Raw genomic sequence first — 13,609 nt, 5'->3', positions numbered from 1 at the left:
GCGTTGGTGCGTTCGTCGGGCTTTTTGGCCTTCGGTGCTTACTGTACTCGTCAAAACACTGGCTGCTCTCACATTATTTCAGTATCGAAGCCGTGCTGTGCTCGCTGTTCTGTAGGCGAGCAGAAGGGTTTGCGTTTTGGATGTGTAGCCATGTAGTTGCCTCGATTCCGGCAAATTTTCGTACGCATGGTTTTAGTTGTGTACATATTCGGCAGCTAGTTATAATGCACTAGTTAAAGAGAGAACTTGGTATAATGAGACACAGGAACAGGAAGTCCTGGAAATCATAGGTAAAGTTTTCTTTTATAGCTACGTCTTATATACGCTATATACGAGTTATTTCAGTTAGCTTGACTACCCAAAGCACATATACGTAGCAAGGGTCACTAGCCGGTCGGTAGTAAGAGTCTCATGCCAAACCAAAATTGCGGATTGAGGCTTTTTTTCTCAAAATCGTCGGGTCTGTTTAATGTAAGTACGCTGAATGCATGTAGGCGACATTTCCATCTTCTTTTCACTGAAGCGGTGTGTTTAACGCTAAACCGCTACAAGCAGTGAGTATGTCTGCCTCAGCTGTGCTCACTCTCTGACTGGGTCTCAGCCCCCGGTTACGGCCGGTATGATTTAAACGTCTGACTCTTGGTCAGTGGCTAATGGTCACAGTACGGTCCCGGTCTGCGTGATGACTGCCCCCATCCCCACCTTGGCCATCGCCAAACTTTGCACTAAAATTTGATTACAGTAGAATCTGTAATTCACGGTATTTTTATAATAGCGGTTGTAAAAAACAATGCATTTCAATAGAAACGAATATAAAAATAGCAGTAGTGTACAAAGAGAAAACGGGGAAGTTTGTGTTTCTAATCAAGTTAACGTTAAATGTTAATGTTAATTTGTCAAAGGACGCTAGTACTACTATTAACCTAACGCACAGTGAAGAAACTTGACATCACTCACAGGTAAAGACCATTTAAGCCGTTTGGTCGATATTTATAGTACACGATGGCAACATAGTGGCATTGGTACGTCCCATGCGCTTACTGGTTTTATTTAGGTTTTACAATTTTTGTTCCCTTAAACGGGGATGTACAGGAACCAAGGTAATTTGGTCTCATTCATCCCCAGATAAATATACATTGGTTTTTTAATTAACATTGTGCCCCCCCCCCTTTAAATTCCTAAAAAACAATCAGCTGGAAATTTTTACATGTATCCAGATTGTCTACCCATTGGAAACATAGTATCTAATTTAAATACACAATTTTCAAGATCAAGATTGAAAATCAAAGCCATTTTCTATTCTGTCCTTGTTACATCTGGCAGGGAATGTGAAATAGAACATTAGAACATGTTATAAGTGGTATTCTGAAAGATAATGAATTTTAATGAATTCACCCAAGCTGAGCTTCAATGGAAATGTTTTCTTCCCATAAACCAGCAAAACATTCCCTTGGCTAGTCAGGGGGATTCATCCCATGGATTTCAGTTTTATCTATGGGAATATTACCTTCACAGTCCTACAGGCTCTTTTCCCCCCTCTGCTGCTATTGACAAGTGGCCATGAATACTGTGCTAAATCTTGGAATAATTGTTTTCTTTTGTGAAGACAGACTCAGACCTCAGCGCTGCAGTCTTTCTTTGTGCCTCATTGTGGTGTGACATTGAACAGGATTTAACCAAAAGAACATCTCAGATGCCTGTTGGCAGCGGGCCCTATGCTTGGATGCCGTGATTCGGACAAGCACTGGGCCGTGCACTGGTCGGCTTCGATCCATAGCTGCACGATAATGGTCACTTACTGGTAGCCATATTGTTCCAGAACTGGGTGTAAACTCCCATGCAAAGTGAAATATGTAAGATTGTTATACATTGTGAAGTCCTTTATTGGTACTCTGAGGCACGTAGTTCAGCTTAAATGCAAGAAAGTAGAGGAAAACACTTTGGGGCAAAATAAAGAAACAGCGAAACAAAAAGAAAAAAAGATTTAACTGCTTAGTTTAGGGAAGTCAGAGCTAGACCGATATTAAAAGGTGGCTCTGGACTTTGGGCTCACAGCTGACTGGGTCCGTGTGTGTGGTGTGGTGGGGTGGGGGCAGTGGTGGGGGCAGTGGTCTCCCACAATGAGCCCTGGTGGAAGTTGTTGTGTTTGGAGCTGATTTAAAGGTTATCAAACTCATACTTGTGTGTGAGGTGAGATGTACAATGAACTACCTGAGATGTCTCCTGTTTTGCAGGTTTTAACATTAATTTCCAGCTACTTTGTTAAACTAATTAGTCTTTAACTGTTCTTCTCTTCTGTATGTAATAAATTACACGCTCATTGACATGTAGATGCTGATGATTCGGTTGATTTATTTTTTTTCCCCTGCAGTTTTGACATGTAGCCCTGTCTGTCTTTTCTGTGGGAATCTTCTTACTGCTATAAACACATACGGACAGAGCAGCCCATCCCACATAATTCACAGGAAATTTGCTTCACCTGGAAAGCCTTCCTGGAATTGTGTTAAAGTAGAATTAAAATAGTAAGCACTCCTCTTCTCTTTCCCTTACAGGTGTGGAGGGCAGCAGTCATGGTGGTGAACCTGTGTCTTCCGCATTTTGAGACCACTGTACAGTGCAATAAGGTATACTGCCTCCTGCTGGAGTTAATAAACACTGCACTTTGGTACTCGGCTATGCATAAGTCCCTGTGCATGGTGTCTCTGCTCATGGTTCATTATCATTGCAAGACATTGATGCCCATTAAGTTTGATGTGGGGCATTAATTCCTACTTTCATTGTAGAGCTAATTCATTAAACAAAAAAACATACGAAAAGAGGTTCTTGTAATGAGATAATGTAAAGATATTCACTATCCGAATGGCCTCTCGTTTGTAAATTTCTTATGTTGCCTCACGTCTCCAAGGCTGTGGGCTCAATCGCTTTCCCTGCACTCTGTGTGTAGGAGTTTGCATGTTCTCCCTGTGTTGCATGGGTTTCCATCCATAGTCCAGATACATATGGTTACCTGGATTGACATCTCCAATTTGCTCATTGTGTGTGATTGAGGGTGGTGTGTGTGCACGTGCTTGTACCCTGTGCTTAGGCTATATCGTATCATGATTCTGAATGTTCATATTGTCATCAGTTTGAATATCATAAGTACTGTGATATAGCCTAAACACTTGTTTTTTGCATAGCTGACCGTTATATTGAGCTATTTATGCACAGATTGCATCATGTTATGAGTCTGTTAGCGTAATTTATTTATGCTCTAAACTATTAGTAAAACAATTTGATCATTATGATTGTATATTACTGTGTTCTACATATGAATTAGAATATTGTGGTAAAGATAAAAGAATATCGAAATATTGCGATAAATATCAATATTGTTAAAATATAATTTTCTGGGCATGTCACCCAGCTCTGTCAAACCCAGTCCCTGGAGATAAGTCAGGTAGTCAGAGGAGAATCCAAGCAACTAACTGTGCTGTTGTTTTCTTGTGTCACTCTCTATGACAAAAAAAAAAAATAGTGTGATTTATTAAAACTAGATTTCGGTTTTCAGTCCATTCAATTTATTGCCTGTTCTGAATATATATGTTCAGAATCCATAAAAAAAAAAAAAAAAAATATATATATATATATATATATATATATATATATATATATATATATATATATATATATATATATATATATACTAGGTCTATTCGATCCTGAAAAGCAAGGGGGAGCAGGGAGCAGCGAGAATTTTACCTGCTGATACTGGGGAACTACAAAATTATCCCAGTCATTTCAAGGTGTATTTTGGAATGTCAGTGGTCCAGTTAGATCTGCTGCTAACAGTACTGGAACCACGTTAAAAAGAAGACCACCAATTTCCACGATTCGGTTAGTCTTGAACAGCTGCTGGCGGTATGTCTAGGGCAGGGACCCACACAGACACACACACACACACACACACACACCATGAGTTTAATAGACAACCCAAATTGTGCCATCGGATAAGCACACTGTAGGTGATACAGGGTCATTGTCAAAAGTTTTTGATTGATGCAAAAAAACCACACACACAAAATTTAACCTCCTCCAAAAAATTATGACCGATGAAAGTTTCAGAGTTGTTGTGTAAATGATTAGCACAACGTGAGTCCAAGTGTTTCTAATTGCTTTTTCCTCATAGGGTTGGATGAAGGGGGCAGTCGACCAAGGGCCTGTACTACAAAGCAGGGTTACTGGCTTATTGGGGTAACTTGTCAGATTTAAGGTAGTCTGGGCAAAATGTAAGTGAATGAAGATGAAGTCAATTTAAACTGTAGTACCTTAAATCCGACAAGTTACCCCGATAAGCCAGTAACCCGCTTCGTAGTACAAGCCACAAGTCCACCAAGTGAGACGGCCCTTCAGAATTTCTTTTCTTATTTATCGCAGGCTTTTCTTCTGCGAGTCAGAGCTGTTTGTCACCATGAAGGAATAAGATGTAAATAAGGGCATTTAATTAAATTTGAACTCCATTGTTATTAAAGACATCACGTTTTCTGTAGTGTTGATCATTAAGCAATTATACACCTGGAAGAGGCTGCGTTGTTTAAATTGGTTGGGGGGTTTGGGGTTAATTGGACTGTGGATTGCTGGCGTGTGTCCCCTCATTGTCCTTTGCTTATTGGTGGTAGTGCTGTGGCTTCCTCCTTCCTGCTCTGCTGGGGGGGGGGGGGGTGCGTCAGAGGTAACCTTGAGTGTTTATCACACTCACACATTGGGCATGGAAGGCTACGTGCTGTTTTGCAGATAGATGTCGACTATGGTCTTGCACACGTTCCGGCCTCTTGGTGCCGGAACAGGCTTCATCATGCTGTCATCATGAATGTCAGGATTCCAGACAGCCGTAACGGTCCCAGTCCAGAATGACATGTAAAGCCTTCCGTATTGTGCATCCCATTCCTGCCGTCCGTCCTTCCACTCGCCTACTTTCACTTCTCTCTCATCTTCTCTTTCTCTCTCGTCTCACTCTTGCCACTGTCGTCCCCCCCCCTAGCTGTCCGCAGATGGGTACGACGTCTCGAACCTGCTGTCAGCGGATGCGAAGCTCCGCTTTCGGGGCTTCAGGCTGGAGTATTTCCTGCGGCCCCCTGTGCATGTGACCCTCCGCTTCCGGTTCCGGGTGGAGATCTGCCGAGTGGATGTGGCCCTCTGGCCCCTCGGCATGGACCACGGCCAGATGTCCCGGGGCCTGGAGATCCACACGTCTTCCGACCCCCCATCTGACGGGCCGCACCTGGACCTCAGGCACTTTCGGCTGGTGGGCCGCTGCGAGGTGAAGGAGGCCCTGTGTGTCAGCTTTGCTGTGCCCTGTTTTAGGCCCCGCCCACCATTTCCAGAGCCTCCCCCTGAGCCCCCAGCAGAGGCCAGGCGTGAGGAGCTGTGGAGCCGAGGGCCCCAGTCACTGGGCTCTGTGACTCAGCTCCGGGTTTCTCTTCCATATGGAGGAGCTGGCACACCGCTTGGGCTCAAGGCCCTTGCAGTATGGGGACTGCCAGCTTGCTGCTGTCCCCCACTGGTGTTGGAAAGGATTATAAAGGCACACCAGGATAGTCAGAGGCAGCCCTCTCCAACACCTGCCCTGCCTCAGCCCTCACCCCCTACCTCAGATTCTTCCACTCCTAATGTGCCCTTCCCAGACTCTAACATTCCCCCGGAGTTCCTAGACCCACTTACGCAGGAGCTCATGACGCTGCCATTGCTGCTGCCCAGTGGGGTGGTGATTGATTGCATCTCGCTGGAGAAGTACCAGCGACAGGAGGCCAGCTGGGGCCGGCCCCCCAATGACCCTTTTACTGGGATTCCCTTCACCCGTGATTCCCAGCCTCTGCCCAACCCAGACATGAAGGGCCGCATTGACCGCTTCCTGCTACATGGTGGTGCTGCTGTGGGTAGGACGGGGCAGCTTGGACGGGTGGTGCAGCAGGAATTGCCGCACCCATCCAGGTTGGTTAATATTGGAAGCTCCGATGGCTCTCTGGCAGCCTCAGACTCTCAGGGCCTCCACAGTACATTGAGCAGCCATGCAAAACCACAAACTGTGGAAAGGCCTCATCCAGAGGAGACTCCAACATCACCGCGACTGCAAGTGCGTGGGGGATCCGAAATCCAGCAGGGGGCAGTGGAGCGTGGCTGGCAGGTGCAGGAGGGACGAACTGTGGTGAAAGAGCCTGAGGAGAAATCAAGCAGAGGGACAAGGCCATCCTTGTATGGCAGGAAGAGAGTGCTCGATAAGCATATGGGAAGTTCCTCCAGCTGCAGTCCGGGCCCTTCCTCGTTGGTGGATCTGGACTCTACAGACAGCCCACGTTCTATGCCGGAGGTGCCCCCAAAACACCTTAGGAAACAGGAGGACACCTTAGTCTGCTCAGGTGAACAAGCTCAGTCTAGTAGCTCCTCTGTCTTCCGCCTTCAGTGACTAATGCTGTGATGTGATTTTCTGTAATGTCATTCTCTGTATCTAATGCTGTAATGTAATGTCTAGCATGAGTGAAGCCAAACAAATCCACAGGAAGCTGAATGAGGCTAGGATTGTTTTGGCCATTGCTTGTCCTTGGCGCTGTCACCATGTGGTGTTTCTATTTGTTAAACAAGCAGTGCCCTCAAGACAATTCAAATTATCTATAATGATTCATTATAATTCTGATTAGGGGCAGTGGTGGCCTAGTGGTTAGGGAAGCATAATCAAATGGTTAAATGCAGGGGGCACATTTTGTCGTTGTGTGCTGTGGTGCATCAAGCCTGACAACTTGTATCTTAAACTTCACTTATGGAACAGCAGTGTATTGGAAATACCAATAAAATAAAAATCTTAATATTTAAAAATGCCATCCACAGGTGATGCATATTTGAAATGCTTTTCTTCAGACTGAGAAATCTTGGTCCACGGGAGAAATACCTACTTAAAGGTCTCTGGTTTAAGGTGGACTGAAGGTTTCCGGTATGAAGCTGGGCAGTTTACTATAGTTAAGAAGGTAACAGAAGTGGCACCTTTAGTGGTTCAGCTTTGTGTGGTTCAGCAATGAGAGCCACACTAGTAGCTCATATCCTGCCCTGTAACTCACAGGCTGAGAGCTACTTGTCTTCCGTTTGTGTCTCAGGCCCCAGCAGCATCTCCCATGAGCAGCGCCTGTCCGAGAGCCTGGATCAAGCCCTGAAGTCCGCTCTGGAAGCCTGTCCTGGGTTCACTGCCCATCGTGCTAAGGAACCGTGGTCAAGCAAGAATGCCATGCAAGGTAGCAGCGTGGGTAGGTATTGAGGAGGGGCTGATGATTTGGGGGAAGCTGGGGGGAGTCTGGCACGGTGATACCACGAACAAGGCGTGCATAGAGGCTTTCCCAGCATCTCAATTTAAATCTGAAGTCTGGGCAAACCTTGGAATCTACATAGTAAACAGAAACCTAGACATGAGTACGGCTCCAGTAAAATTTTGTAGTAATTAGACTAATTGTCGCGTAAACAAATGAAGAATGAGAAGCTTCGATAAAGAACTTTGGTAACAGAAAATGAACACAGTTCATATGGTACATATTGTACAAATCATGTGGTACTAACAAAGCAAAGCAAGGCTGACTGAGTCAGCGGAGCGGAGCGCACCGCATTCTACTGTTTTGGTAACGTCATGGAAGAAGTAAGCGTTCCTTAAAAGGTAAAACAAAAAAGGTAAAACAAAATTTGGTTTTGTTAATACCAAGTATGGCGGCATATCTAAAGTGATAAACACCCCTAGTGCCTTGGTCTGAATTTCTTGACAAAAGTGCCTTAAATGCCTCAGGGAGACTTGCTTGCAAACCTCTTACTGCCTTGCTCCGTTGTATTTACACTCGGATGATATTTCAAATGATTTAGCTGGTTGGATGTGTTTCCAGCAACATATCTGAGTTTGGTATAACAGAACCGACAGACTGTCTTGGTCTTATCAACTATCCCCTCTCTAGTGTTGCTGTTACTTATTGGGAAACCAAAATGTTCCCAAACTACCGATTTAATGTGCTGTGGGAGGATCTTTTGAGCTCTCCAGCACTAGCTGTAACCAGCTCACAGCAACAGTTAGCATAATGCTTTCAGTGTAGAAAATCTACACGTGATATTAGATTTTGCCCATGTCAAGAAATGTATTCATTCATTCATTCGTTTCATTGTGCCTTTGGAAACAAAAATGATGAATGCTCTTCGGCAAAAACTATTAAGAAAGCGTTATACGTATCGAATCGCTTTACCCGTTCCCGCTCCTAGTGAAGGCAGTGGGCTGGCCAGTGCTGAAGGAAGATGGGTGAATTCAGGAGTGGGCAAGAGCCACAAGACAATTTGTGACTGAAAGACCCTAAACATCTGTTCACAGAGGTAGCTGCAGTACTTATGAGGTCCGCAAGCACAGCATGACGTGGGCAGCACAGTGTGTGTCCTGTTAACCTCATGCTTATGCTCTCACCAAGGACCCTGCATTACACAACAATTACGCAAGCAGAATAAATTCACTCATTATTTGGCCTTCCTCTAAGATGGGGGCTCTGTAAGATGCTTCTGTCCTTCCTCTACGTTTCTGTTATTACGTTTTCTTGCTGATTCTATCTTGAGTAACATGATTGAGGTCTCAGATGTTGAATTATTTTATTCTTTATAATTCAACAAATAGAACTTCATGATAACCACGCAAAGGTCATGTGTTCAGTTCTAAGAGGCCACACCCAAATTGTAACCCTTCCCTTTACTGCAAGTTATTTCGGAACAAAGCATCAGATAAATGTAAAATACAAAATCAGTAAATATGTGGTGACAAAATATTTCTGACTATAATATTTATCTGTGCTTTAGACAATGTCTGGGACTTCAGATACTCAGCACAGTGAGCCCAAGGTTTTGAAACTCACAACATCTGGTCACTAAGTAGTTCTTGGATACAAAGGTGCAGAAGAAGTTGCACCGTCCTGGGTTGGCTAAACCGGCTATGTGCCCTAAGACGCAAAACACCATTACCCTGAACAGTATTCCTCAACGCAGTCCTCGGAGACCTCCAAACATGTGGATTGTCTGGCAGGAAGCTGGGAGGGAGCAAAAACGCGGGCCATCTGGAGGTCCTCGAGGACTGGGTTTAGAAAGATTGCCTCAAAAAGTGACTAATTCCAAGAGATAATATGAGTTATATTTTCACTTGAGGAAATTGTCATTTACAGCATCTTAAGTCGCTATGTCAGTAAGAATTAGGCTACATTGACTAAACTGAACCCATTAGAATCAGCAGTGAAGCCGTGTATTGCTAATGCTGCCTAAATTCAGAGTGAAACACCTTTTAACATGTGGCTCCACCTCCCTCCCTCTCTCCCAGGTGCAAAGAGGTGTGGACAGTGCTCTTGTGCTTTCACAGCTTTCCCCGGGTCCCCGCCAGCCTTCCGCCTGCCCTGCGGGCACCTGCTCTGTCGGCCCTGCCTGTCCGCCAGATCCTCCCCAAAGCCCCAGTGCTCCTCCCTATCTTGTCCCACCTGTGGCTCCCCTGCAACACCCAGCTCCATCATGCGTGTGCACTGCTGAACATGAGCAGTCAGACGCGCGTCCGTGTTGCTCACTTTCACAGTTTTAATTGTCTGCTTGCTTCCTCTAAGGTCAAAGGGAATAAAGGAGCACAGCAATGTGCCACAGCACGTGCTTATCTTTCGAAACAAAACTTGTGAAGTTGAATGACTGAGTGGATGTATGTGTGCATCTTTTGAGTAAGCACAAGGCCTTGGGCCAATAGCTATTGTTGTGGCTGGAATTAAAAAGTACCGAACAACTGGGGGCGGGGGGGTTCCAAGGCTGTCATGTCTTTGTCTGGGAGCAAACCGCTGGGTCCGCAGCTATTGATGGGTCATCAGACACTGGCAGATGCGTGATGGCGACCATGTGTGTATATCCATGAACATGCATGCCACATGAAGAACTTAATGGCAATGGAGTATGTGTTTACTCATGGAAGAGGTGACCTCCTGAACCTGAAAGGTTCCCCCGTCTATGTGCCCTATGCTGTCTGAGATAGGCTCCATTCACTGCCATGACCCCGTTGGATAACCTGTAGGAAGATGGATTAAGATATTTCAAAATACTGCAGGTCTCTTGAGCTTGGTGTAAATCTAATGGTTTTGATTGGTTTAGAAAAGTGAACCCGGTGTAAGATGCTGCATTAATACCCTCCAGCTGGAGTAGGATGAATTTGGGCTGAGTGAATTAATTATCCCCGTCAAATTCATACTTATGCTTCTTGCATCCTTCTTCTTGGATGCCAGGACCATATTACAGGTCACCACAGACATCGAGTGTAATGTTCTGCAGTGGAGAGGTGAAGGTGCACAATGTGTCAAAAATTCTGGAACTGATACTTCATTGGAAGGAATGTTGCATCTGTAGTTATATGATTGGGAACAGAGGATTAAACATAGAAAACATTGCATTACAAGCACCAATGAGAAGAAATTCATGAAGCCCAATCTTCAGAGTCGGCAGGACAGAATTAACATTCTCTAGTGCAATAATTGTATTCCTTAGTCTGGGAATACATATTGTTTGGGTACCAGTCTGCTGCTGCCGCAAACACTTATCTCATTAGCATGATAACTCAAAAAGTATTTGATGGCTCTATTTCAAATTTTGCAGATGCATTTGCATTTCGCAGATGGCGAAATTTTGAGACAAATTGCATCAAAATTGAAGCAGTGCCACACTAATATCAAAGAGAAGGGTGACTGCAGAAGACTAGCAACTAAAAGTATTCGAAGGATAATTTTCAAGCTTCCCAGAAACATTATGTAAGTGATGATCTGGTACCTATTTCAGACAAATCACACCAAAACTGAAGCAGTGTCACTTACTGGTAGCACATGAAAGGACAGCCACAGGTGCAGATCTGGTGAACCTGACTATAATGAGACAAGGCACGCAAGTTGAGCTTTTAATAAAGATTTTTTGGAGAGGTGGAAAGAGTGTGTAGGGGGGCTAGAGGCTGTAGAGGATGGGGGGGGGGTGTGTGAGGAGTAGGGATTCAACGGGGCCAGTTGTGGAGTATATTACTATTGTTCTGACAGCATCAAGTTTGGCCATAATTCAAGCATTGTAATAGTATAATGCACAGTTTACCTCGGAGATGGGGAGTGTGTGAGATGCAGATATTCACCCATCATTTTGGTTCCTCTGTTCATCACAGTGGATTTAGACTTATGTAACAATGGTGCTTTGTAAACAACAGAGTCAAAAATATGTGCATTGCATCAGGCACTTCACTAGGTATGACAATGCAATGCTATTTATTTATGTCCACTGTGAAGGATACGTGTTGTCACTTTATTTCCAAGGTCATACATGCTACATTGATGGAACCTATTGTGTCTTTAAAGGATATCCACAGCTTTTCAGACCTCTCCAGGCACGTAGCTGCCTAGTAAATTAAAGGGACATAGCCAGGTACTAAAACGTTATTACTACAATATTTACACATTTATCCAGACGTTCAAGAATATTTTCGCATTTTATTATGTGATGGACTGCTGGTTGCATCACGGGGAACCAGCACCCCAGAAGTGTTCACTATCAAGTCTCTGGACAGCAACTGAACACCACCCTGGGCAATAAGACCCAGGAACCATGTGAGAATCCCCCATGATGCACAGATGGAAGCTTGTATGTCTCATGCCCCAGCAGCACCTGGGAAGACGTGTATACACTAGTCTCAGTCGGGGTGGGGACAGCGATGGGTCTACATGCAGCTGGGAGAGTGACGAAAAGCAGAATACTAAAAGCGATGCAAGACAACACAAAGGCAGAGATGTTTCTTAAATGGTCATGAGCTTGGTGGTGAGCTTGCTATGCCATTGACAAGGTAACAAGGCAGCTCTCATGGCATAGAACTGCAAGACAGTTCCGTCAGGCAATCTAGCAAAGGGAAGCCATGTCAGTGTTTCCAGTCATGCTGGAGTAGCTAAATATAACATGGTGGAATAGATTTGCATGATCAGTCGTTAAATCTAACAAGAAAATTGACAGCCAGTACGATGCTCCATTTTATTGGTCTTTGCTGCCAACATCAGGATTCAGTACCACAAAGACAATTTGATTAGGGATTAGAGTGAGAAAAGTTACACTTTAGTACCTAAGCTGCAAAATCTATGTGGTTTGCAATATAAGTAATTAATAAAATAAGACCATTTTACGCACTACATTACAAGTTGCTGGTGTCCTAGCAACCTTTGACAGCTGACATTTATAAAGACCACAATACAGTGGTAACAACCATCCACCTATTTTCTGTACTTGCTTAGACTATGCAGGGTGGCAGGGGTTAGCAGTCTATCCCGGAAGCTATGGGCAGAGGGAATAAGCCAGGATGGGGCACCAATACATCATAAACAGTGGCAACTTAATGAAATAAAGGATATAAAGTAAATATGGGTTTCTATATGTACTATTTATTTTAAATGATAATTAGTTTTTTAATCCTAAATCAAAATTAGGGTATTACTATTATTATTGTTATTATCAAAAGTTTTTTTAAGCAATCAGTTGACAAAGAACAGCTTTGTATTACATTAAGGTACACAGGTAGCCTGCTAGTCTACATCATCTGTACACTACAATTTTCAGTGGGTTTTCCTTCAGTATAAAGTGAGTCAGATTTGCTGCTCTAACAGCACTGCAAAATGGTGGACGCACTATATAGTTCACTACTTAAGAAAATTGGGTAATTTCAAATGCAGCCCTAGATTTCAAGTTGCTCTTGAAATGATTTCCCAAGCATAAAGAGAATGATTTATTCAAAATCAGTTGCGAGACATGCCATCTCCAAAGACGTGTTTAGGCTAATGGGTGTCTGTAAATTTCCCATAGCATATGATTATGTCCATGTGCCTTGAGACGGGCTGGAATAAGCTGCCTGATGTTTCCCATCCTCGTGCCCCTATGCTTCCTGGCTCCAGGGTCACCCCTCGTGAGGATCAACAGTTAGAAGGTGGATAAGTACAGATTTTCTTTGTAATATTTTTTTTTCCAACCAAAATCCTTGTGTGATATACAAATGGTTGTACAGATGGATGGATGATTGTATAGTAGAGTACATCGTTTTTTGCATGCTTGGCTTGTATGCATAGCTGTCGGTGAAATATGAAATCATTTGTTTGTATGGCACGAGATGGTCATTTGTTCTTAGTAGTTTAAATTTATTACAATTATTGAGTTATTTATGGTTTCATTTGGTATCTATCCATACAACAACAACAACAACAAATTTATTTTTATATAGCGCATTATCACAACATTACATTGTCTCAAAGCGCTTTACAGTATCCTCACCCAAAGCCCCCAGTGAGTAAGCCATAGGCGACAGTGGCAAGGAAAAACTCCCTAGAAGGAAGAAACCTTGAGAGGGACCAGACTCAAAGGGGAAGCCCATCCTCCAGGGGCCGGCAGGGAGAGTCAAATAGAGAGAGGAGAGCAAGGAAGATAAGCCAATGCCGAAGCCGAGTCTTCTTCCAATTGCCAGGCAACCAGAGGTAAGGCAGCGGGTCATACATGGAAGATCAGAACGGCGAGCTGGATGCAGGGACGTCACTGGTGGTGGTCGGGT

The 13,609-nt window shown here is 44.0% G+C and overlaps 1 protein-coding gene across 2 annotated transcripts; it reads left to right on the top strand.

Moving 5' to 3' along the window:
- Nucleotides 1–43: 43 nt before the first annotated feature.
- ubox5 (U-box domain containing 5) lies at nucleotides 44–13,246 on the top strand. 2 transcript variants are annotated; one of them, XM_049002142.1, is made up of 5 exons: nucleotides 44–290; nucleotides 2,553–2,624; nucleotides 5,021–6,395; nucleotides 7,125–7,271; nucleotides 9,350–13,246. In XM_049002142.1, exons 2-5 carry the CDS (start codon nucleotides 2,571–2,573, stop codon nucleotides 9,550–9,552), a joined length of 1,779 nt encoding a protein of 592 aa, XP_048858099.1. In that variant the 5' UTR covers nucleotides 44–290; nucleotides 2,553–2,570; the 3' UTR covers nucleotides 9,553–13,246. The 2 variants fall into 2 exon arrangements, with proteins under 2 accessions (XP_048858099.1, XP_048858092.1); XM_049002135.1 differs by lacking the exon at nucleotides 44–290 and adding an exon at nucleotides 302–471.
- Nucleotides 13,247–13,609: the final 363 nt, after the last annotated feature.

The sequence above is a fragment of the Brienomyrus brachyistius genome, chromosome 2 (genome assembly GCF_023856365.1).
Source record: "Brienomyrus brachyistius isolate T26 chromosome 2, BBRACH_0.4, whole genome shotgun sequence".
Classification (NCBI taxonomy): domain Eukaryota; kingdom Metazoa; phylum Chordata; class Actinopteri; order Osteoglossiformes; family Mormyridae; genus Brienomyrus; species Brienomyrus brachyistius.
Note: the sequence above shows the minus strand (reverse complement) of the source record. Positions and strands in the feature narration are given on the sequence as shown.

Coding starts and splice junctions, on each gene's coding strand:
- ubox5 (XM_049002135.1), top strand. CDS start 412: ATGCCAAACCAAAATTGCGGATTGAGGCTTTTTTTCTCAAAATCGTCG. Junction 6,396..7,124: donor GGACACCTTAGTCTGCTCAG/GTGAACAAGCTC, acceptor TTTGTGTCTCAG/GCCCCAGCAGCATCTCCCAT. Junction 7,272..9,349: donor CATGCAAGGTAGCAGCGTGG/GTAGGTATTGAG, acceptor CCTCTCTCCCAG/GTGCAAAGAGGTGTGGACAG.